Source organism: Laccaria bicolor, genomic scaffold (genome assembly GCF_000143565.1).
Source record: "Laccaria bicolor S238N-H82 LACBIscaffold_9 genomic scaffold, whole genome shotgun sequence".
NCBI classification, from domain to species: domain Eukaryota; kingdom Fungi; phylum Basidiomycota; class Agaricomycetes; order Agaricales; family Hydnangiaceae; genus Laccaria; species Laccaria bicolor.
The window spans coordinates 610829-632677 of NW_001889880.1; the positions used below are offsets into that span (position 1 = coordinate 610829).

At 47.7% G+C, this 21849-nt stretch overlaps 8 protein-coding genes across 8 annotated transcripts; 4 read left to right on the forward strand and 4 right to left on the reverse strand.

The window, feature by feature from the left end:
* Positions 1–2006: 2006 nt before the first annotated feature.
* On the reverse strand, positions 2007–2594 carry LACBIDRAFT_318832 (uncharacterized protein; the record flags this gene model as incomplete). Its single annotated transcript, XM_001879915.1, has 3 exons — positions 2007–2309; positions 2363–2406; positions 2486–2594. 3 exons carry the CDS (start codon positions 2592–2594, stop codon positions 2007–2009), a joined length of 456 nt encoding a protein of 151 aa, XP_001879950.1.
* Positions 2595–3124: 530 nt separating this feature from the next.
* On the reverse strand, positions 3125–5496 carry LACBIDRAFT_234059 (glycoside hydrolase family 79 protein; the record flags this gene model as incomplete). Its single annotated transcript, XM_001879916.1, has 8 exons — positions 3125–3538; positions 3589–3643; positions 3695–3995; positions 4048–4057; positions 4111–4620; positions 4668–4892; positions 4943–5108; positions 5219–5496. 8 exons carry the CDS (start codon positions 5494–5496, stop codon positions 3125–3127), a joined length of 1959 nt encoding a protein of 652 aa, XP_001879951.1.
* Positions 5497–6910: 1414 nt separating this feature from the next.
* On the forward strand, positions 6911–9629 carry LACBIDRAFT_248825 (uncharacterized protein; the record flags this gene model as incomplete). The annotated part of the gene is given in 7 exon segments (XM_001879663.1): positions 6911–7249; positions 7267–7322; positions 7351–7540; positions 7590–8123; positions 8178–8281; positions 8337–8840; positions 8894–9629. The coding sequence occupies 7 exon segments, from the start codon at positions 6911–6913 to the stop codon at positions 9627–9629; spliced, it is 2463 nt and encodes an 820-aa protein (XP_001879698.1).
* A 285-nt stretch (positions 9630–9914) lies between these two features.
* Positions 9915–11474, forward strand: LACBIDRAFT_318835 (uncharacterized protein; the record flags this gene model as incomplete). Its single annotated transcript, XM_001879664.1, has 1 exon — positions 9915–11474. One exon carries the CDS (start codon positions 9915–9917, stop codon positions 11472–11474), a length of 1560 nt encoding a protein of 519 aa, XP_001879699.1.
* Positions 11475–13042: 1568 nt separating this feature from the next.
* Positions 13043–13635, forward strand: LACBIDRAFT_326074 (uncharacterized protein; the record flags this gene model as incomplete). Its single annotated transcript, XM_001879665.1, has 3 exons — positions 13043–13315; positions 13373–13473; positions 13542–13635. 3 exons carry the CDS (start codon positions 13043–13045, stop codon positions 13633–13635), a joined length of 468 nt encoding a protein of 155 aa, XP_001879700.1.
* A 1216-nt stretch (positions 13636–14851) lies between these two features.
* LACBIDRAFT_293844 (uncharacterized protein) lies at positions 14852–15428 on the forward strand (the record flags this gene model as incomplete). Its single annotated transcript, XM_001879666.1, has 4 exons — positions 14852–15121; positions 15179–15279; positions 15346–15366; positions 15397–15428. Coding segments are annotated over 4 exons (423 nt in total), but the record flags the coding sequence as incomplete, so codon positions are not given.
* A 330-nt stretch (positions 15429–15758) lies between these two features.
* LACBIDRAFT_326076 (uncharacterized protein) lies at positions 15759–19550 on the reverse strand (the record flags this gene model as incomplete). The annotated part of the gene is made up of 18 exons (XM_001879917.1): positions 15759–15909; positions 15962–16023; positions 16082–16236; positions 16292–16472; positions 16574–16582; positions 16641–16671; positions 16732–16861; positions 17244–17264; positions 17297–17372; positions 17404–17471; positions 17528–17565; positions 17617–17676; positions 17727–17839; positions 17887–18239; positions 18293–18705; positions 18841–19098; positions 19299–19331; positions 19432–19550. 18 exons carry the CDS (start codon positions 19548–19550, stop codon positions 15759–15761), a joined length of 2271 nt encoding a protein of 756 aa, XP_001879952.1.
* Positions 19551–19804: 254 nt separating this feature from the next.
* On the reverse strand, positions 19805–20352 carry LACBIDRAFT_326077 (uncharacterized protein; the record flags this gene model as incomplete). The annotated part of the gene is made up of 3 exons (XM_001879918.1): positions 19805–19997; positions 20061–20198; positions 20219–20352. 3 exons carry the CDS (start codon positions 20350–20352, stop codon positions 19805–19807), a joined length of 465 nt encoding a protein of 154 aa, XP_001879953.1.
* Between the last annotated feature and the right edge of the window lie 1497 nt (positions 20353–21849).

Consider the following 21849-nt stretch of genomic DNA (forward strand, 5'->3'; position numbering starts at 1 on the left):
TCCAGTTAGCACATATTTTTTTTTTCAGATGCCAAAAATGGCCTCCAGAATAAAAACCTTCTCAAGGCCCCAGCTTTCACTGAAATTAGTCCATACCAAGGGAAGTGTAACACAACTACATAATGTAAAAGAATACACAAATACATTTGAGGTACAATAGATTCTTAGAAAGAGCCAAAAAAATGAACCAACCTTCATTCTTTTTGCACTCAACTGTATATAACCATCACATATTTAGTTCTCCTTCTGGGTACAAAAGCATCGTGAGATGAGCAGCTGCTTTTAGAAGCCTGGTGACCAGACAGCTTTTCAAATTGAGGAGTCACACAAGTCAATTATGTAATTGAAAAGCTGGCTGGGGACGAGCCTAGGATTTTGGGCCGGATACCGGTGTTTGTGGGCTAAATAAAAAAGAAAAAGAAAAAGAAAAAGAAAAAGAAAAAGAAAAAGAAAAAGAAAAAGAAAAAGAAAAAGAAAAAGAAAAAGAAAAAGAAAAAGAAAAAGAAAAAGAAAAAGAAAAAGAAAAAGAAAAAGAAAAAGAAAAAGAAAAAGAAAAAAGAAAAAGAGAAGAGGAGGAAGGGAGGATCCTAACCTCACAATATCAACACGGCGTGCAATCACACAAGCGAGCAACCTGTAGAACACTCTGCTGAGCTGTGGCAGTGCGTTCTGTGAGTGTTTGCAAGCTGTAGGAAAGCGAGATACTGGATACTCGCTTAGATTTGCGAGATCATCAGTCAGGGTTTGTTTCCTCCTTTTAGATTTATTTTGCGTTATATAAGCTGGATACTCGCTTAGATTACACAGAAGGTACGGTCAGATCAGATATATATATCTCTATGATAAGATAGGTATTCCCAGCCCTCGAAACCCATCTTAAGGTAGACGACAACCATATCCTTCCAACGTCACGTGCACAGCGTGACATTTCCATTTTAAGCCTCAATTACACAGATAATGTCCTAGAATATTTTGAACACGAATCGCAGCTAATCGGAAACCATAGAACTGAGCCGAATGCAGATTTCATGGAGCACAAAAAAAATTAAAGCGGTAAAACGAAATTTGAGGGAAAAGAAACAAAAATACTTCACGACGCGTCAATTTGAAGGCACACGCGCAAATCCTCTTCATTAGGCCAGAACCATGCGTAAGCGAAGCAATTACCTCCAGTACAGAGCATATAACTTACATAGAGGTGATAAAACAACAAAAAGCTAAAACTGCAAAGGAGAATGAGGGGATTCTATTTCTGGGTGTTCAATTACTGAAGGACGCGTCTTAACTAACAAATATCAGAGAACAACAACCCCCGCAAGATATGAAACCTTTAGGAATTCATTATAGTCAATTTTGGATCGAAATTTCGATGCGACGAAGGCTTTTGACGGTCAATCTGAGCTTCAGGAACGGTGACCGAACCTACCATAGTATCTTCGTATCTCCTCCCCCAATTTTCATTCTCCTACTTTATAAATTTGTATATATCTTTAGAGCACTAATTCTAATAGTTCTATGGTCGTCGATTTTCCCTAACTTTATGCACAGAATTGTTATGGCCTTTTCTTCGACTTTTCTCATTTCTGTTTGCCAAAAAAGGAGTGTTATGTCACGTCACAGAGGGTTGGTTGTGTATGGTTGTCGTCTACCTTACATTGCATTTATTCCTTGACAATTCACCCCCACAATCACGGCATTGAAACTTTCTGGTTTCTGGGGAAATTGATGAGGGTCAAATGAGGGTGCACTTGCGGCATGTTCGGTATTTCCAACATGTTGGTAGGCGACAGCGTGGCCATAAATTCCCAGCTGCCAACCCATGGACCAACGCCTCGGGGTATATATCCTACAAGCCATGGATAAGTGTAATACAAGTATGGCATATTAGCTGTGGGCACAGGCAACTTGATGTTTGTAATATGTTTTTCAAATGATATATATGCCAAATATGATGAGGTACTGTACATTCGGTTCGGGAAGGGGAGGTATTGTGGTCGCGTTTACATTCAGGAAGGGGAGGTAATGTAGTTGAGGCTGTAGGGGTGCGTGGTGACTGCGTATAGAGCAGTCAATGAGGTGCCAGATGAAACAGCCGCCTCGGGAGGTCCGAGAAGGGGTGTATGTGAAGCAGCAGATGGGGTGGTGGCCGCAAGAGGGCTTGGATAAGTCGTAGAAGGTATGTGTGCCACGGAAGGTGAGCCGGATGGTACAGCTTCTGCTGCTGAAAGCGTGCGATGGTCGGCAGGGGGGGAGTTTAAATTGTCAGTAGAACCAGAGATGGGGAGGGGTAACGAGAATCTGAAATTTGGCTGAAGGAGTGTGAGTATGTATGTTCAATGATCACAAGAGATAGCTTACGCACCTGAGTGGTTTCCCAAAAATGTTTTCCATATCCGATGTGAATTCCTGTACAAATTGTGGTCTGTTCAGATGTCGGTTGCATCAGCAACAGCGCGAGGAAAGAAGTCTCTGGGGAGTTACGCACCTTGTAAGTTCCCGGGTGCTTCCAAACAGGTTTGAGGATGGTCCCCCAGTTTTTCGACGTGTAGTGATCCAGAATCTAAGTCCGTCGTGGCTGAGAGAGACGATAACATTGATCATGTGACGATTACATAAAATATTTTTCAAACTCAGTGTCCGTATCCGCTATTCTCCACAGACATGGTCAGCCAGCCGGATTTTGCCGCACCGACGCAGTTTACTCGATGTCGCAATTTCCAAGCAGTTCCAAGTTCGAATCCTGTTTGAGGAAACGAGTAATCTACTCTCCGCCGCCGAACGAGAATCTTGAGGGGAGGTTTGTCGCTACTCGCCAGGCAGGAGGCTGCTGCCCTCATTTTCTCGGTTTTGGAAATTCAAGTCCTTTCTTGTCAGCCAAAGACCCCAGGCGCAGGTTCGCTGCGGCAGCTTGAACGCTACGCTGGAGGTAGAAGCAAATACACCCACAAAGTTCACTCAGCATACTCAACAAATCTAAATATTTGTCTCCACGTTGTCTCCACGGCCACAATGGCCGAAACCAAGCATGGCGTTCTCTGCATGAACAAAGTATATATACAACTAGTATGTACACAACGATGATAAGTCTTGGTTCCGTTCAATCATAAATATTGAATTGTCTAGTTCACCACATAACCAACCCTCTTCCCACCATCAAAGCTCCGAAAACAATCGCTGACAATACCAAAGCACCACCCTCCAATCTTCCAGTCACCTCCGCAGCACTAACACTCCCCTTACTCGTGCTTCCAAGATTGTCCTTGTTGGCATCCATCGCCGCATATCCGTTGGACGTCGCCAGCACTGACGGATCTATAGTAAGAGTGTTTCCTGTTTTTGTTAAAAATGTAGTAGAGAATGTCGTGGACGGAGCGGCGTCGGTAACCTCCGTCAAAGCGGCATCGGTGAGGAAAACGAGAGCGACGCCCGGTGCGGGGACTGTAATGGAACATGTATTCGCCGTCTGATCGCACTGCACCGTTTGTACGTCCAGGGTGCCTTGTGGGCGGCCGTCGGATTCAAAATTAGCTCCAAAGGTCTGAGTGGCAGTTAAGTCGGTGAAGGAGGAATGGATCAACGATCACCTACCTGACCCGCCCATGTGAAGTTACCCTTTGTTGATACCGATGGAGCAAGAAGATACCTATTAGCAGAATCGAGGAGTCGCCAAAGTCTGAGATGATACATCACTCACTTCACTTGAACCTGCGAAGGGGTTGCATTCGCCTGACCCGTTTGACCACCTCCAATAGCGATGTTCACCGTGATAGTGTTCGCGCCTGAAGGATCGGTGATGTAGTTGAATAAAAGCACCTTAACGGGATTGCCGTTCTCATAGATCGCATAAGCGGGAGTCAACGTGTTATTGCTATTGGCCACAAGGTCAAGGACTTGAGAGGAGTTCGTGGGCCCGAGGGCCTCCGCCATAACGAGAGCGGAGTAATAAATGGGTCCGATCGTCCATTGGTGGAAGAGGGATTGATTAGTCGGAGGTGCTATAGAAGAGTGGTGAACTTTGTGACGGCCTAAACACAAAAATTTGCTTACGAGTGAAAGGCTGTTGCGGACGGTTTGTCAAAAGGAATACAACCTAAGGAAATGAAGTCTTACGTTGTAGAATACGCTCTGACCACCAACGTGGAATAGTGCGCCAGAGAAATTTGAGTTCGCCATCTGCATGCCATAATCAAGGCCCCATAGAGCCGCACCAAAAGAGTCGCTGATACCAGCAAAACCGCCACAAGACGCCGAGTTGGTTTCAAACATCAACAGTTGCTTCCCTTTCGTTTGAGCATAAGCGGTCGAATTCAAATACGGAGCAACGATGGCCTGCCCTGCTCCATGATTCAAGTATGTTGGGAATAGAGTTTGAGGGTCTTGAGGGCTGCCAACTCCGAATTGCGCATAGCAATTGTCGGTGGGGTAGTGTTCCACAGCGAGGAATGCAAGGTTGGTGCTGAACTCGTCGACGAAGCCTGTGTTCCATACCATCTCTGGGGTCCAAGCTCCTGTCGCAATGTTTGGGCCGATGAGAAGATTCTTGCTCGGAATATTGCTATCATTTGCCACCGCTGCTACAAGTGTGCTGAATTCTCCTGCATAATCATAGGGACCGTAGGTCTAAAGCTATTAGTTGCAAGGTGAGCCACTCATGAAAGGAGCCATACCGATGGACGATGACCGTGCGCCACATACAAATCTGGCTCATTTCCTACTTGCAACCCAATAAGATGGTCGCCCAGAACCGCCTCGCCTAATTCGGCGATTCCAAGGCGAAAGTTAGAGGTATCGTTGAAGGGTATACCAAGATGCCATCGAATATTCACGAGAGCTGAGATGTTCCCCATCATGTAAATGAAATCTGGCGTAAATATTAACGGTGGCGTTTGTGTCTGAGATTGTGGTTAAAGGAGAATAAACTCGACGAATTCAAACGACGTACAGGGTTTGATGCGCCAGCGATATCCTTCTCGAGGATCTTGCCATCCGGGGTGCTGGGGACGAGAACAGCAGTCTCTTGCGTGTTTCCTCCGACACGGATAGTTACCCGGCCCACACGCTGTGCAAGGTTGGCCATCAGATTGAGAAACGGAACTTGAAGGACAGTTCTGAAGGATCGTCAGCTCGTTGGCCTCCTCACCACAAAATCAACGAACGAGTTTTTTCCTACTGAATAAAGAGTTAAGACATCGACGAAGATCTGACACGAAGGAATTACTCACAAACTTGGTTAACAACAGACATTTCTATAGAGAATCCAAAAAATGAGCCAGTCTGCGGTATTGACGCTCCTGGCGTTCCTCCATTCTGCAGCTGAATAGCAAAGTTGGTGGTAATGGCAGGGTTTGGCGGGGCGGGTGGATTGAGAACAGTCGGATTGTATGCTGCGGCGCCGGTGTAGTTCGCTGAAGTTGCACTCGATGTCCCGCTCGCCAACGGCTGTTGACCTTGCTGATAGTAAACGGTAATTTGAGCAAAACCAACAAGCGCCTGCATCAAAATGCCAAGCCCAACGGCAGCATTAAGCGTAATCATATCCGGAGATAAGCGCGCTAAGCCTTATTAGAGCTATTTTCGGCGTCTGGACTGGCGGGGTGACTTGTACGAGCTTGGAGGTCGACGAGGATATCGCGCAGACCGTTGTGAGGAGGATCCGCAAGTACGAAGAGGGGTATTAATAGGATGAGAGGCAGCGTTACCAGAATAAATACCTTCCCACAGGCTATAAATAATTTTACTGCCGTCTCTAATACTTATCTATTTTTGTAATGCTGACCCAGGTAAGTACGTCTGGTACGTGCGTGCTTGAATTCATGGGATCAAAAGATTTCTTCGTTATGAACACAATTAATCTGGCTTTACTACAATGTTACGCTCTCGTTTTATCTTTCGAGTCCTTTGAACTTTGGATTGCTCAAGATACACTTGTTCTAATTTTGTCACTCTCTGCTGCGGTCAGGTTGGCTAAATCAAATGGGCCTTGTCGCTCAAAAAAAAAAAAGCTGATTGTCTTATTCTTAGCTCCCCAATTCGAAAACCCGGGGAGGTGTGCGAGAGTCACATTCTGAGAATGACAGCCGATGCACAATTAACTTGTTTCAAATTATGTTGTGCAACGACACAGTCGTAAATTAGGTGACAAAAAAAAATTACCATGTCTTCAGAGGATGTACGACCTTAACATCCCCTCAAGCCTAAGCTGCGGTCCTCTGCCGCGGTGAAACCGTGAATGATCCGCTTATCGGATTCCGAAAACAGTCACGCTATTCAGGAGCATTCATACTTTTTATTCTAGTGCTGGTGAGTTTTATAATATTGTTTCTTTTGCACATGTGTAAGGTTGGCGGGAGCTCCACGGCAGAATTCGCTTTGAAATCCGAAGATCTACTAGGGTTACATCTCCTTATTTTCTCCCCAGGTGTCCCTCAACTTGAACACGTCGCGTCGTTGCTCAAGTTCCCCTATGAGAGCACTACAGGCCCTCGTTTGCCATTTTCATGGGCGTGTATTTTATTTTCAATCATAAATTGTCTTGAAAGACTGAGTACCAATTTTTCGGACAACATAAAAAATGGCTAATATGTTGACACGTGCACGATGGCGACCAGAACCCAAAGTCAAAACCCGCCATACAAACTGACAATAATGCAGACCGTGCTGTATTAAAGCCATCGGTGACTGGGTTTTGCTTGCCAATGCCAGAGAACTGATGTCGTTGAAGTTTGATTGTGGATATCGATGTCACGTTTTTTTGTGCCCATAAGGACTGCGCATCATGATGTTGCACTTGGCCGATATGGCTGTGTGCATTTTCTTGATGGCGAGCGCTAGGGTAAGCTTTCTCATCGCTGCCTCGCCATTTTCAAGTCTTTCTCACTTGTTGTACCTCTTCAGGGTCCTGTTGGACAGGATGCATATCCGCTGGACACTCCTCTTATCTATATTGCTGGCGCACACCGTCAGATCGACACCAGCAAGGCGCACTTACGACACTCATGATTATTATGTCGTGGAACACGACCCGAATACCCCGGATGGTGCATCGCTAGGCGATGTGGCTCGAGCGCTCGGCGTCGAGCTCGTGGAACAGGCTGGAGAATTGCGAGACCACTGGTTGGTGCGGATACCCAAACCGGAGGTTAATAAACGAGGAGAAGGGGACTCCGATCCAGTGGTTGCAGCGTTCGATAGCCTCCGCCAAAAAGCCGCATCTAACCTCGCGGCACGCGACAACGACCACGCACGCAGCGTGGTGTCTTCTGTAAGGTTTCTTTCTCGACAAGAACTCCGTCAACGAGAAAAGCGGGCACCACCGCCTGTTCGTCCGCCTCGATTCCCCACTTTGAAGAGCGTCATGAAAGATTTTGGTATACGCGACCCACTATTTTCTCAACAGTGGCACATAGTCAACGAGGACGATCCAGAACACATGATGAACGTCACTGGTGTGTGGGAGATGGGTTTGACAGGCAAGGGCGTCCTATCTTCGCTCATTGACGACGGGTTGGATTACACTCACGATGACCTTGCCGCCAACTTCGTATGTTTCGCCCTTTTCGTTTCCGTTAGTTTCTGACCACAGTGTGTAGGACGCCGCCAATTCCTACGATTTCAATGACCACGAAGCCCTCCCAACACCCAAAACAGACCGTGATCACCATGGGACCCGCTGCGCAGGTCAAATAGCTGCAATAAAAAACGATGTCTGTGGCGTTGGAATTGCCTATGACTCAAAAGTAGCTGGTCTTCGGATTCTCTCAGCTCCGATTTCCGATGTGGACGAAGCAGCTGCACTGAATTACGGTTACCAGGACGTTTCCATTTACAGTTGCAGTTGGGGTCCAAGAGACAACGGCGAAAAGATGCAAGGACCCGGTTACCTCGTCAAGAAAGCTGTGGTGAATGGCATCAACAATGGAAGGCAGGGCAAGGGATCCATTTTTGTATTTGCCAGTGGGAACGGCGGTGGATATGGTGATCAATGCAATTTCGATGGGTACACGAATAGTATCTACTCGGTCACCGTTTCTTCAGTGGATCACAAGGGCCTTCACCCGTATTACTCTGAAGCTTGTGCGGCGAATATGATTGTCGCGTATAGCTCTGGAGATGGAGAGTACATCGTGAGTTCTCTCCTGACATGACGAAACAGGTTTTTTACTTCGGGTGATGTCTAGGTCACAACCGACAGAGGGAAAAACGAGTGTGCTACAAACCACGGAGGTACATCTGCAGCAGCCCCCAATGCTGTGGGCGTTTTCGCACTTGCGCTGGAAGCTCGGTCTGTTGATGACCTCTTCTTCACTCTACCTTTCACCTCTAACATTCCCTCTCAGGCCGGACCTTACGTGGCGCGACATCCAATACCTCTGCGTCGAAACGGCCCAGATGATTAACCCCAACGATCCTGACTGGGAACGGATGGCATCCGGTCGTATGTATAGCTACAAATACGGGTTTGGGGTCCTCGACGCCTATCGTTATGTCACTGTTGCAAAGGACTGGAAGCTCGTGAAACCACAAGCATGGCTTGCTACTGAAACCATCCAACTCGACGGAGGTACCATGGACGCTAAGAAAACATATACTGGTGGGCGAAGGATCGGCCATGGTGTTGTCAAGAGCGCCATCAAGATCACCAAGGACATGATGGTTGAGCATAATCTTGAGACGTTGGAACACATTACTGTGAAAGTGTGGATCGATCATACAAGGCGAGGGGATGTTGAGGTGGAGATTGTTAGTCCGCGTGGGATTCGCAGTATCTTGGCCGGTTCTAGGGAGCGAGACGATGATAAGACTGGTTTTCCTGGTTGGAAGTTTATGAGCGTCAAGCACTGGTGAGAATTTTAGCTTTTTCTTTAACCTGGGACACCTTGTTGAGCCACTCTAGGGGCGAAAATCCTGTCGGCGAATGGACGATCAAAGTCTCTGATCAACAAGAACCAGAGGGCAAGGGATACTTCTTAGGTTGGAATATGGTCCTCTGGGGAACCACTATCGATCCTTCCAAGGCCAAAAAATATGAAGTCCCGCTTGTTGAAAACCTCCTCCCAGCAAATCAGCAGGGTGCTCCTTCTCGGCCCAGCATATTCGAACCCACCAGCGTACTCCACGCGAAGCCTACCGACCTCCTTCATGGAGGACCTGGCTCGGCAGCGGGTGAGAACACGAAAGTGGCTTTTCCGTCAAAGACGGCTTCACCCAATGCAGCCGATGATGAGGGGTGGTTATCTAGTCTGGCACTTACCAAATCAAAGCAGCGTGCGCTTGTAGGTGCTATTGGGCTCCTCGTCCTCCTCAACATAGGTACAGCTACGTACTTCTGGCGTCGCAAACGTGCTTCTCAGAGCAGTTACAATGCTTTGGATGGGGAAGATGTGCCACTTGGCGCTGTGGGGAATGGTGGAGCGGCAGCGGCACGCTCGCCTAGGAGACGAGCATTGTATGATGTTGTTGAGGAAGACGGCGAGGAGACGGAGGATGAGGGTGATGAGAACACTGCTCTGGCGGGTAGGACATCAGCCAAGGGGCTTGGATTTCATTCATCGTTTTTGGATGATGATGAGCCTTTGACTGCTGAGGCCGCTACACCGAAGTATAGTGATCAGCCATCGCAGGTTACATGACCATGAATACATAGCTTTATTACTTATTATCTTTCTCGTTACCTCAACTCACTTTAAGAGACGCGTTACGCTCAAGTCCCGTGACACGGGTCACATTCACAATTACGAAACTGCTCTCTGTCTTGTCCCCACAACAAAGTCTGATTGAGAGCTGATTCGGCTCTTGGAACTCGAGATTTCTTACCTTCGGAGACTTTCTACTACTTTCTGGCTTGTTCGATCCTCGTTCGTCAACTTTGATTTCAATTTCAATATCAATCTGACCGTTTCTCAGGTGAACTGAGCATGGCGTCTGAAACGGAGTACCTCCGTGCCATTTTACCTAGTCTTCCTACAGGAATTGCTGCGAAATTGCGCAGCTTATGTGCTACGCCAGCCACTGAGTCCGCCCTGGAAAATCTGGTTCGGTTCATCTGTGGAGCCCAGCATTCGCCGGAGGCGCCAAAAGAATTTCATGGGGAGTGGTTTGAAAAGCAGTTGACTACAAGAAATCTTCTGAAAGGGATGAACTGGGGCTCAAATTCTTCTGAGAACAAACGGCCAAGGGATGATGGCGCAGAGAATCAGTCCGAATCATCTAAAAAACCGCGAATATCGCCAGCACCAGTCGCGACAGATGGAAACCCCATATACACCCTCCATTCTATATCCACCACCTCTCCCATTCGGAAAAAAGTTGATATCACTATTTGCGAAAATTCAATCACCTTCACCAACCCTTCAACACGCGCCTCGGAAGGATCGGTCCCTCGTGCGTCTATACGTCGTGCTTTCCTCGTTCCGACGAGGGGAAAGTCGAAACCACACTGGACTGTGATACTGCTTTCATCTGATACCCCAGATCGTGGAAAACCCGCAAACCCAGCAACACCTGAAAACCCTCAGATCATATTCGGCCTTGACGCGACAAGCACGCCACCTTTCACTGTAACTACCTACAAATCCGGTTCTGAACCTACTCCCGAGGTCTCCCCCAAAGGCAGTACAACACTACCCTTCATCCACGCCTTCTTTACCCATCTCGGGATAGCACTTTTTGAACCGACCGTGGACGTGTTCAAGAGCGCTTGTGTTGGGATAGGAAACAATGTTATGGCGGGCAACATACCTGGCGTTGAAGCCTATCGCGCAGCCAAATCCGGGAGTTTGTGGTTTACGAAAGAAGGCATTCTCTGGGGAGAGAGCAAACCATGCGAATTCTGGCCTGTTGGGAGCCTCATTAGCAAGAGCGAGGGCGTGCGGATCATAGGCGGTAGCGGGAGGACATGCTCTGTCGTTTTGACCAGGAAGACAGAAAGTGGGAGTACCGGCGGGGATGACGAAGATATGGGTGAAGAGACTGAGTTTGGCATGGTCGACGCTCGGGAGCAAGAGGGCATTGATCGGTGGGTGAAAAAGTATCGTCATCTCTTTGGGAAAACGGAAGGTCAATCTACGGATGAAGCCGTGGATGTGGAATCGAAGCAGCCGAAAAAAGTACAGCAGTTTGGGCCAGTGACAATCAATCAGCTTGCGGCCGCAGATGATGACGATGACGATGACGACGATTTTGCTGTGGACTCTGATTCTGAGTCAGACGGTGGATCTGCTTCTCCATCTTCGGAAGACGATGAAGCTGGGGGAAGTGACGGGAGTGATGAGGAAGAGGGCTGCGAGGATGGTGAAGGCAGCGATGAAGAAGGGGAAGAAGAAGAGCTCAAACCCGAGCATCACCCTCTCCTGCGACCAGGTGCAATGCCGAAGATGTCCCGTGCTGCCATGGACATGGTGGTTGGAATGGTCGAGGATGATATGATGGGCGGTGGGAGTGGCGAGGAGGACGAGGAAGATGAACTAGACGATTAAGGCAATATTGTAGACGTTCATAGTAAGCCCCACTTGCATTCTACCCCTTCTTTGTTTTTGGGCGTTGAGATAAATGATCTGACTTGGAGTGGGCTTTGGCCTTCATATTTATTGGGACTATACAGACGGCCTCTGCCTATAGTCATGAGCCTTAGTACTCATGATTGTTGGGGTTGGTTCAAGAGGATGCAATGGTCGGTAGATCCTCCGAGCACGAGGAGGATCAACAGGACGACGAGTAAGCTAAACATGCACTTCACGCCCTCCCTCCGCTTATCTCTCAAATCCAGTGTTCTATCCGCTGTAAGAGTGTATTCACCGGATGCAAAAGCCATGATGTGAATATTCAAGAAGAAGTTTGACAGAGGGCGATGTTGGCCAACCTTCAAAGCGACGTTGGCCTTGATGTTTTCAAAAATCAAGGGGGAGTATTGTCGTACGTTCTCGATCCAAAACGCCAAGCCGGAGTGCGATGTTTCCGAGCGACAAATTGGGATTTCTGACCGACGCAGGCTCCGAGTCGCGGTTCTCAATTCAGGGGAACTTCAGGTGGCCAAAATGAATTCGACTACACGCAGCCCATAAACTTTAATCGAGTTCCCTGCTATTCGTTCGAGTTTAGATTCTGGGTTCAGCGAAAGGGAAGACAGCGAGCAAAACAGACACCTTAGTGGCGCAAGTACGCAGAGTGCAGTGGAAAACCAAGGTGTTGACTGTTGTCTCAGAACAAGTTATGCAATTTTGGATCAGGTCTTGAATATGCTGAGGCACGAGGGCACGAAGTTTTGAAAGCTGTCGGTCGACTCCGTCTAGCTCAAGGTGGGTTTACCCCTTCCCCTGGCAGCTGAACTAGCGATGGTGCAGATAGCAGGTCCGACAATTGCTGGAGAAAGTAATTTCAAGGTGGTCCTTCAGGCGCATCCAAATCACCCAAATCCTGTCCTGGGCATGGACAGTTCTGGATCGTTTTTTGTTGTTCAACAATGCCCGTTGCGAGACGCAAGGTTGGATTTCACCCCCTTCTCCCCACTGATCGCGTAATTCCAGGAACTCCATTCTACGATGGCCCTGTTACATACTCTGAACAATTTTCAATGCCGAGTCAAAGCTGCTCCTGGCCTAGGTTGTCAATCGTGCTAGGAAACCATAATAGACGCTTTGTCTACAGTTCATTCAACTATAAAAGCGTCACTGCTGGCACGTCAGTTGGAGCCGTCATAGCCTCCACTCATTGTAACGGTCAGAGCTTGAAAGGACACTACAGGCACAAAGAACCCCGTTATTCGCGCCTCAAAAAAATCGGCCGAATTGGTGAACAGCTCCTGACCTTTGTATCACGGGAACTAGACAGATGACCTTCTTCTACACTTGCTCCCACCAGGAGAATATCTTGAGGAGCACGCCAGTAGGAACATTCATGGGGCCGGCGCCACTTGACGTACGCTGGCAGGAACATTTGACGGTGCCCTCGACGGACAACAACCGTACTAATGTATCTCGTGCCCTGGTGCTCTACTGTTTATAAAGGGTGCACTTTTCTCGTTTGGTGCTCAGCAAACATATCCACAATGTCTTTCGGCCCCGGACCCGTTATCCTCTCCCTCTCCCAATGGACTGAGCTCAACCTCAGCGCAATTATCCAGGCCACCGCGACAGCCAGCGCCCTCGACACAATTGAGAGCCTGCTCTTCAAGGACGCTCTCATCACCATCAACGGGCAAACTAGCTCCCGCGCTGACCTCGCGGAACAATTGAATAAAGCCAGGTTCCCAGGAACCCAGGCTGCCATCTCTTTCAAAGGGGCTGTTGAAGTTCCTGCCGATGCTCAGAAACCTCTCCTCGTGAGTCGATTTTTTCCTCCTCATGAGAAACATTGAAGTAAGCATGGTCGTGACTAGGCCGGCTCTGTTGGCGTCTTCTTCACCGCCGTCGTTAAATTACCCGAAATCATTCGCGATGTTCCCCCCCAGGAGAAATTGACTGCCTCTATCAATGTGGTGTATGTCACTGTTTCATTCCATGTCTAATCCCAGCAAAATTTTGACAGATTAACTTTTTTCCATATAGAATTGCAGAAGGTGAAAGTCTCTCTAAAGTGACTCCGGACAGAAAAGTCAAAGAATTGAACGCAGTAATTCATCTGGGAGCTGTCCAAGCTTGAAGCGCCTAAGTTGGCGTCGTCGTCTCTTCAATGAAGTGAGGTGATTTTTAGAGAGGGTCGAGTTTGTCGGATCAGATGTTTAGTATAAGATGTTCTTCACCAGGTGTCAATACAATGACATGTTGAATTACTGATCAAACGTTGCCCTATGTAAGTATTCCGCTTTTGTGGAATGTAAGTGGCAGTGCACATTTCCTGTTTCTTCCTTTGGCACCCAATTGGCACCTTCATTCTTAACAATTTATGTAGCGGTCTGCGAGATGAACTTGCTCGAGTCAACCCCAGGAAATGTTCTGAATGGGATAAACCTGGCCACTCAAAGTCTTCTGACAAGGCGAAAGTAGCGCAACCAGGAAATGGACTAAAAATCCGCGAATGTTGCCATCCTGAGAGAAGGCTTTTATGCGCCTTTCATCTCATAGCTCATTCAAGGAACAAACAGTCGAACACCATTGACTTTCATCTCGAGAATATGCCATTACGAACTTATGCCAGGTAGCAAGGGGGATTTATCAACTTCCGAAGCCCTGAAGGTCTACTACGATCTCTTTGGCGAAACGAGCCATGGGAGGCACAGAATGGATTCAGGTCCGCAGCGTCCGCTGACCATTTTAAATCAACTGGCGGCTTGCTGGGGCTCATGGCGACAACGATGTTGATGTGGGCTCCCTTCCCATTCTGAACATGGATGCGTTTCTTCGCCTTTAAAAAAATGACGATAAAATGAGGGAAGTGACGTGACTGGACTAACCGTTCGTTTGAGACACGTTTCTGGTAAGCCACGCCCACATTTTACCGTCTTCTCTCAGCTCAATCCTAGGAACTACGTCGCGTTTGAAGCGTTGAATTCGAATTCAACGATTTGACTCGCCGGTTGGACGCCCGTGACCATGATTGCCATCAAGACTTGATATCGCTACCTGTAAGTACGCCAATTGACATAGAATTTCCAGTCACCCTCCTAACATTCGGTCACAAGGAACCAAGGAAAATACGAAAGCAGCTTTCCGCTCGGCGTTCATCCTTTTCCGTGATGCAGTACAAACTCCATGGGCGGCGAAATGTATATATAAATTATGACTTTGAACCGCGCTTGTCGGTGACGGTCATAGCACGAGGCTCTTCTCATAACATACGCCACTGGTACGCATACCCTTCACGGTATATAAAGGACACCTTTTGATTTTTGAGGTCAAGACATCTTCTTACTTTCACAATGACTGCCACTCAAATCGTTCTCCTCCCCCTCTCTCAATGGACCGAGAACCATCTCACTGCAATCTTCCAGGCTACGACAGCCAGCGCCCTTGAGACGGCCCTCGACGCATTCCTGTCCAAGGACGCTGTCATCACCGTCAATGGGTGCACTATCTCCCGCACCGAGTTCACGAACTTGTTGAGGGGCGAGAAATTCGACGAGACTCACGCCTCCGTCTCCTTCGCAGGGGCTGTCGAAGCTCCTGCTGATCCCCAAAACCCCGTCCTTGTGCGTTGACCTTTCCTCGTGGTGACAAATGATAAGTTGACCATAAATGATGACTAGGCTGGCTCTGTTGGAGTCTTTCTCACCGCCATCGTGGACGAAGCCATTATTATCCGAGATGTTCCCGTTCAGGAGCAGACGACCGCGTCCATCAATGTTGTGTATGTCACCGTTCTAATTCAATCGCAGCAACTTCAGACAGTTAACCTGTTTCCACAACGAAACAGAATTGAACAAGATGCCAGTCTCCCACTCCCACCTCCCCCATTCCCAGAATTAGACCGACGAAGGGTGACAGTGTTGAATGAAGTGGTTCTTCTGGGGCGTGTCTCTCCTCAGAGCGTCTGAACAAGGTAGCTTATCGTGGAAGTTGTACCAACGTCATATATTCCCGAATTTGTAGAAAGTCTTACTATCCTATATAACAATGCCCATCTCAAGATAGTCCAATGATCAAACCCTTCCCAAATCCACTGGTTTCCACATCAGAAGATACATGATGGCCCTTACAAAACCTTTCAAAGAGATGCATAAACGACTTGTGAAGCAGCTCAAGACGAAGGCTTCCATGTGTGTTCGTCTGCCGAATTAAGTATCATTTATAAGATAGGTGTTGACGGAACACATGGCTGAACCAAGGTTAATTACCCGGTCGCGTCGGAATGGAAGGATTTGAAGTGATAGCCTTCTCGTCGCCATATTCATCATGGCCATGATGAACCACGAGTTCGTCGGGAAGGAGGACAGCACGATCGACAGCGACGGGCAAACCTCTATGCCTGCCTCGTAACCTATCGATCATCAGACTGACGCCTCAATCATGACCATATGATATTGACGTACATGATCACAATGACAACAAGTTTTGATAAAGGGCGCAGGGTTCCCGAGAACGCGAAATTATCCTGGATGAGACATGAGAAGACAGCGACAGAGTCCAGACTCGGTGAATGGCATTCTTACATCTGGGAAACCGAGACTGAGGCCGATACCTCCGAATGCTGAGACAAGCTCGAAAAGTATTCGGAAGATGTCAAACCATTTCTTAGATTCGTCCAGGAGATTGTTCCTTTCGATGATGGCAACGAGGAAGACTCCCCACACAAGCCACCAGATATCTATCATTAAAGGTCAGCACTGTCAATGATATTTAAGAGGATAGAAAGGACACACCAATAGACATCTGTCGGCGCAGATGCCATCCGACATACCGACCGACCCGTTCGCGTCGGGTTTCGAGTTTGCCCAGATCATTTGGTTCCTCATCTTCCTGATCAGGTGGCCTTTCGAACACCCCAAGAGACTGCTCCTCGTATCTATGGTTGCGTTTAAGACATTCAGGAAAGGCGATATCCTAATGATGCGTACACATTTGTAGCACGAATGCTCATCGCGACCTTGGAACAGGGAATGTTGATCAAGCGGTCACTTCCTTGATTGATAGGATTTACGCACAGGATACACCTATAATAAGTTTGCTGATTGTGAGGCTTTGAGGGTGATGGTCATTCGGAGAACTCACGGCGATGTACATCATTACAACGTATAGGAATCTACAAAAGCAAAAGTGTTTGAGTGAATTTAACGGAATTTGACAGAATGCAACCTCGTACTGCAGGGAAGGAGCAAGAGATGCGATTGGAACGATCGAGAAACCCGATGCACGAACTGCCAGACCTTGGAACAAACCTGCGATGACTCGAGGTCCGACTGGTATGCTATCATATGCAGGAAGACCGATATCTGGTTTACATGGGTGAGGAGGTGATGAATGACCAACTATTAGAAAGCGTACTGAGGACTAGGAACGCGACCCATTCAATGACACTGGCCATATATCAACTCAGGAAAAGATAATATGAGGACCAGAGGGCGTACCTAAACAATACAAGACAGATTACAAGGAACCATGTCTGATGGCTCGGAAATCTGGGTCAAATCTTTCGTTAACATTTGTATAAGATAAGAGAACATCGAGAAGACTGACAAATACAAAAAGCACCTGAAAAGTTGTGAGATGGTTGCTTCACAGTTTGTGGGGCCGACTATACCTTCTTGGATGATCCAGCAGGAATGAGAGTGCCTTGTTTAACTCCGAATTCTCGGGAAACACCTTGGAACCTACCCAGCTGGGATTTGTCAGGAACTGAATGGACAAATAGATAACTGCTGTCTTACATGACGAAGCGAAGGCTTCAGAAGTGGAGTTAGTGCACAAGCAGCAGGAAAGTAGAGATCGCACGAACAAGATGGGCTAAAATCAAGTCAATGTAAGCGGGGCGCACATCGTTGTATTCATAGACGAAACGAACCAATGCATGATTTCCGGCCAAAATCGAGAACCCCAAAGCAACTGACAACGAAATACTTGTCAGATAGAGGATCGGTGAATTATTGGTATGGGCTTACATATCATGGGATACGCCTTCTCAAATGGCACCATTCCACTGCGGTCCATTAGAAGGGCAGTGTCGATATATGGCAAGAGGCTGACTCACGCATCGACTAGAGACAGGCCACCTCCCGTGTACGCCCCCATGATCTGGAACAACGAAAACCTGAGCTTATGAGCCCCAACCTCACGTCCCATCCACCCTTCATATCTCACCAAGCTTTGGGCACCAACTGAGGTTGTGATTCGAAGACATTGTTATATGTCTTGGTTGCGCACAGCCAAGGTCCAAATATCATCAAGGTCAACAACTGGACACCCACAAAATACTGAAAGGATGTCAGATGAAGATAATAATCCAGGCTGAGAAACTTACGGAGGGAACGAGGTAGCTCAAAAGCCTTAAGGCACGATACTCGGCCCCTCCAATTTCCTCCAATTGGTTATCCGTCAACGATTCCGTGTGAAAGTTTGAGTTGCGTCCAACAACTAGCCCGTCAAATTCCAGCCAAGGAACAGACTTTTCTTCTAGTGTTGTTATTGTGGGCATGGTGAGTTTTCTTTCCAATCTGCGATGGGTAGCGGGAGCGGCAAACTTGATGACTTTGTCAGCGAGTTCCAGGGGACCAGGAAATCCCCCGAGACCCCTGTACTTTGTTTGATTCATCGGAGAACCAGGCCCGTTAGAAGTGCGCCTCGTATCCCCTCGTGAAGGAGCTCGTCGACCCTCTGAAGTAAAGTATGGGTAAAGCAGGTGGAATACGCCAACTATGGCGACATACCTCTCAACACCATGGGGTGGTATGTGACCACTTGTGGAGAGACACCTGTGGCCGTGGCAAAGACCGACGTTTCAGATCGACGCCGCTCGTCTATTGGTGAAGGTAGCAATATACTTGCTTGCCTAGGTGACGAAGAGAAGGTGCGGACGTCAGAGAGGATGGGCTCTTCAGGCTGTTCATTGATCGGTGGTAGGACATTCCCTTGCCCATTATTCAGTGTTGCACCAGGCGTTGGTCCGGTGAAGTCAAATTGTGGAATTGACCTTTCCTCATCCAGAGTTTGTACAGGAACGGGCTGTCGTTGTTTGAATGCAGCGATTGGAGAGGAAATTGTCGGGAAGATGGATCTTCGTTTTCCTCGTCGTGATCGACGTTGTTCAGCAACATATTCGCAATGGGTGCGGAAGAACCTTCTATAATGCAATGTTCGTGTCAATATCTCATCAACCCATATTCACGACAACTGACTTCCTCACCAGAACCATGACCCAAGCAACAATCGTAAAATCGCCCTACTCCGTGTCAGCCCAAAAAGAAAGAAGAAGTACGTAGTACCCACAATAGTCATTAAAAAATATAGGATAGCTTGTTGCCACCCCGTGGTAGTCGATAAGTCAACTGTCGACAATCCGGTCACCGTCATGGCAGAATAGCAGAGAAAGAGAGCGTCCACGTAACTGACGTGATAACGTCCGTTTGAAGCATAAAAGATCCCAGAGAAAATAAGGGGTATAAACGTGAACGCGAAGGGGTGGACGCGAAAGAATGTGACTTGCTCAAGCAGGTGGTCGAGTAACCTGGTACGCCTAAACAGCGACGGAGCTTCGTGATTATCGGGTATTATAGACTCCACAGTAGCCTGAGCCATAGATTCCTCGGACCACACCAAAATTATGTAGAGGAGATGTCAGGGACCCAGGGTCCTAATATTGGGGTATTCTCGTTTCCTTCAACTTGATTCCATGATTTTCTTGAATACAGTATGACCCAATCTTGGGTCACTCACCTCAACCAGAAGATCCAAACCGCCTTTGTCCAACTGCCCAAAGGAATAAACGATCACTCAACGGTGTAGGTATAAAAGTGGTCCAAGATGCAAGCGCTCACGTGATCTCGGTGATCCATTTTCTCTTGAGAACCTTGTGCTGCGATTTTTGAGGACATCTGGGATATGGAAATTCCGGCCGTCCGGCGGACTGGCGGATCCGGCACGCCAAACTCTATCATCTCCACTCTTTCTGTGCACGTAGATGGTCATTTTACATGTACAGTGATTCAATACTACTATTATGTATATGTATGGTATACAAGAAGACTGAGTATCTACAGGTGGAAGCGGCGGTTACCAACTGGCAGTCCCCAAGGTGGTTAGCGTCGCTTCGCCGTTGTCGACCTGTATGCAAACGTGCTTATAAGCCTGAGGTCTCCGTGATACATTTGTTTCTGCTTCCTCTCTTTCTCCCACTTCACGTCCTCGCCAGATTCTCCTTCTCTCACACCTTCAAATGCTCCTTATGCGCCTCCCAAACGAGCCTCCCAGCAACCTCCACTAGTCTCCATCATCGGGGATTTCCAATACCAGTCTTCAGGTTCGACAACGCGAGCTTCTCGGGGGACTTTGAATGGCGTTAGGAGGAGAGGGGCGTGTAGCACGAATTGCATCGCCATTTCTGGGGACTTGTATGTAGAAGATCCGAAGGATGGGCTATAAGATATCGTATCTACATAGTATCAAAATGTATCATGCTGCGATTCAAATAAAACTCACAGGGCTATTCCGAAAGGTGTGAAGGGTATCGTCCAATCGGTGTGGAAGCGAAAGATGGTGTCGACGGCCAGACACGCGCCCACAGCGGCGGTGTTTGGCTTTTGCGCTTTGGTGTTAACCGCAAGGGCGGAGGGCGGCCTTCGTCTGGTTTGTGTAACTGTGCAGCGTAGAATACGTTGGAGATGTCGTGGTTGGCGTCCTCGTCGATGTTGCGGACTTCCTCAATATCGAAGGGGTTCCCTCGTCCCGTTGTCGTTAGCGCTACAGTGCGGTCCGCATCGTCACAAATCATTTTCCCTTGTCGTGGTCGTCAGGCAGTTGTACAGCTACCAGTGTACTGTAGTTGTAGATCTTTTTCCCTGTTCAGTCTCACTATAACCATAGCCGTAAACTTACCAAGTGTCAGTGTCGTGGTTGTCCATCAGGCCAATGTCAACGTTAGAGTCGCGTTCATTCACGCTATGTAGAGAGTTCTTGACGAATGGGCAGCAGAGGAACTTGCGGCTGAAGTCAAGATCGGAATTTGCCGCATGGCTGACAAATTCATTTGCCGGACGCCGGACACGCGGAAATTCCAAATCCGAGATTCTTTGCGATTTTTTCAGTTCAATACCACCCGTGAACCCCGGTTGTTTGGTCCTGTTAGATAGGAACTCGATGTGCTTGTTCCTGTCTAACTAGATACAAAACCACTTTTCCAGCGCTCTGGGCAATAACTTTCATTACCTCCCTACCTTTTTACTACTTAAGACTTGTAGTAGAATAACTTTGTCCGCATTGGGATGTATCCTTTCCCATCAATGCTGGCCGTACACCCGTTGCGTCCCATCAATGCCATCATTGCTTTATCATTGCCGACTACCAAATCCGGTAATGGTTCTCACCGTGGGCGTCATCCCGCCGTCCCGCCCCCCAGTGATGAACATGGTGTTTCCACTGTTACTGGGCCGTTTCCCCTCAAATATTTTGCTAATTATACTGTTCTGTAGTGTGTTATGTATATTATGAGGTCAATTCAATGGTTCCCTGCCCTAGAGCATCACAATGTGCTGTGCAGATGATTATGGTGGTGACCAACATCAGTATCCATCTCCTGGGAGGTCTCTAAGTGAAATAGACACATCAGACAGGCAGTAATATGCTCACTGGGGATGGGGGAGATGTTCTATAGGCTGTAACATCCTCAGAACATGCATTCATGGTAGAGTAATTGAGATAAATTCCCCCCCTTTCCCCCCCATGGTATACCCCCACTAGAGCATCCCTAAAGCAAGGGATAGAGAGTATATTACATATGATTGATTTAGGGTGGCTCAGAATAGGCATCTGAGGGTTCAGGGTATCTGTACTGCTCAATATGCCCCCAGGGCATATAAATTCCTATGGAAGCCCCAGGGCAATATGTTCAATTATTATTGGATAGAAAGGTAGTATAATAGCATAACAATGAGAATATAAGGTTGTATTTGGAGCGCTTTACATGGGGAATGGTGCATGGAGAGGGGGAGGGGGAGACATACTGCCCATCAGTTACATCACCAATGACCTTCATTTACCACATATAACAGCTGATTCACATACTACAAAATACCCTTGGTCAACCTGCAGCAAGTAGGTAGCCTGGGGATGGCTATATAAAATTATTTGAGGGAGGTGAACAGAAGTCAGTGAAAAGTGCGAAATTGGCATACTGTGACCTTGCCATTTTAGATAAAAAATATATGAGGTGGTAGAAGGTAGGGCTGGGGTAGCTAGAGGGTGGTCAAAAAGAATTAAAGAGATGAGCAGA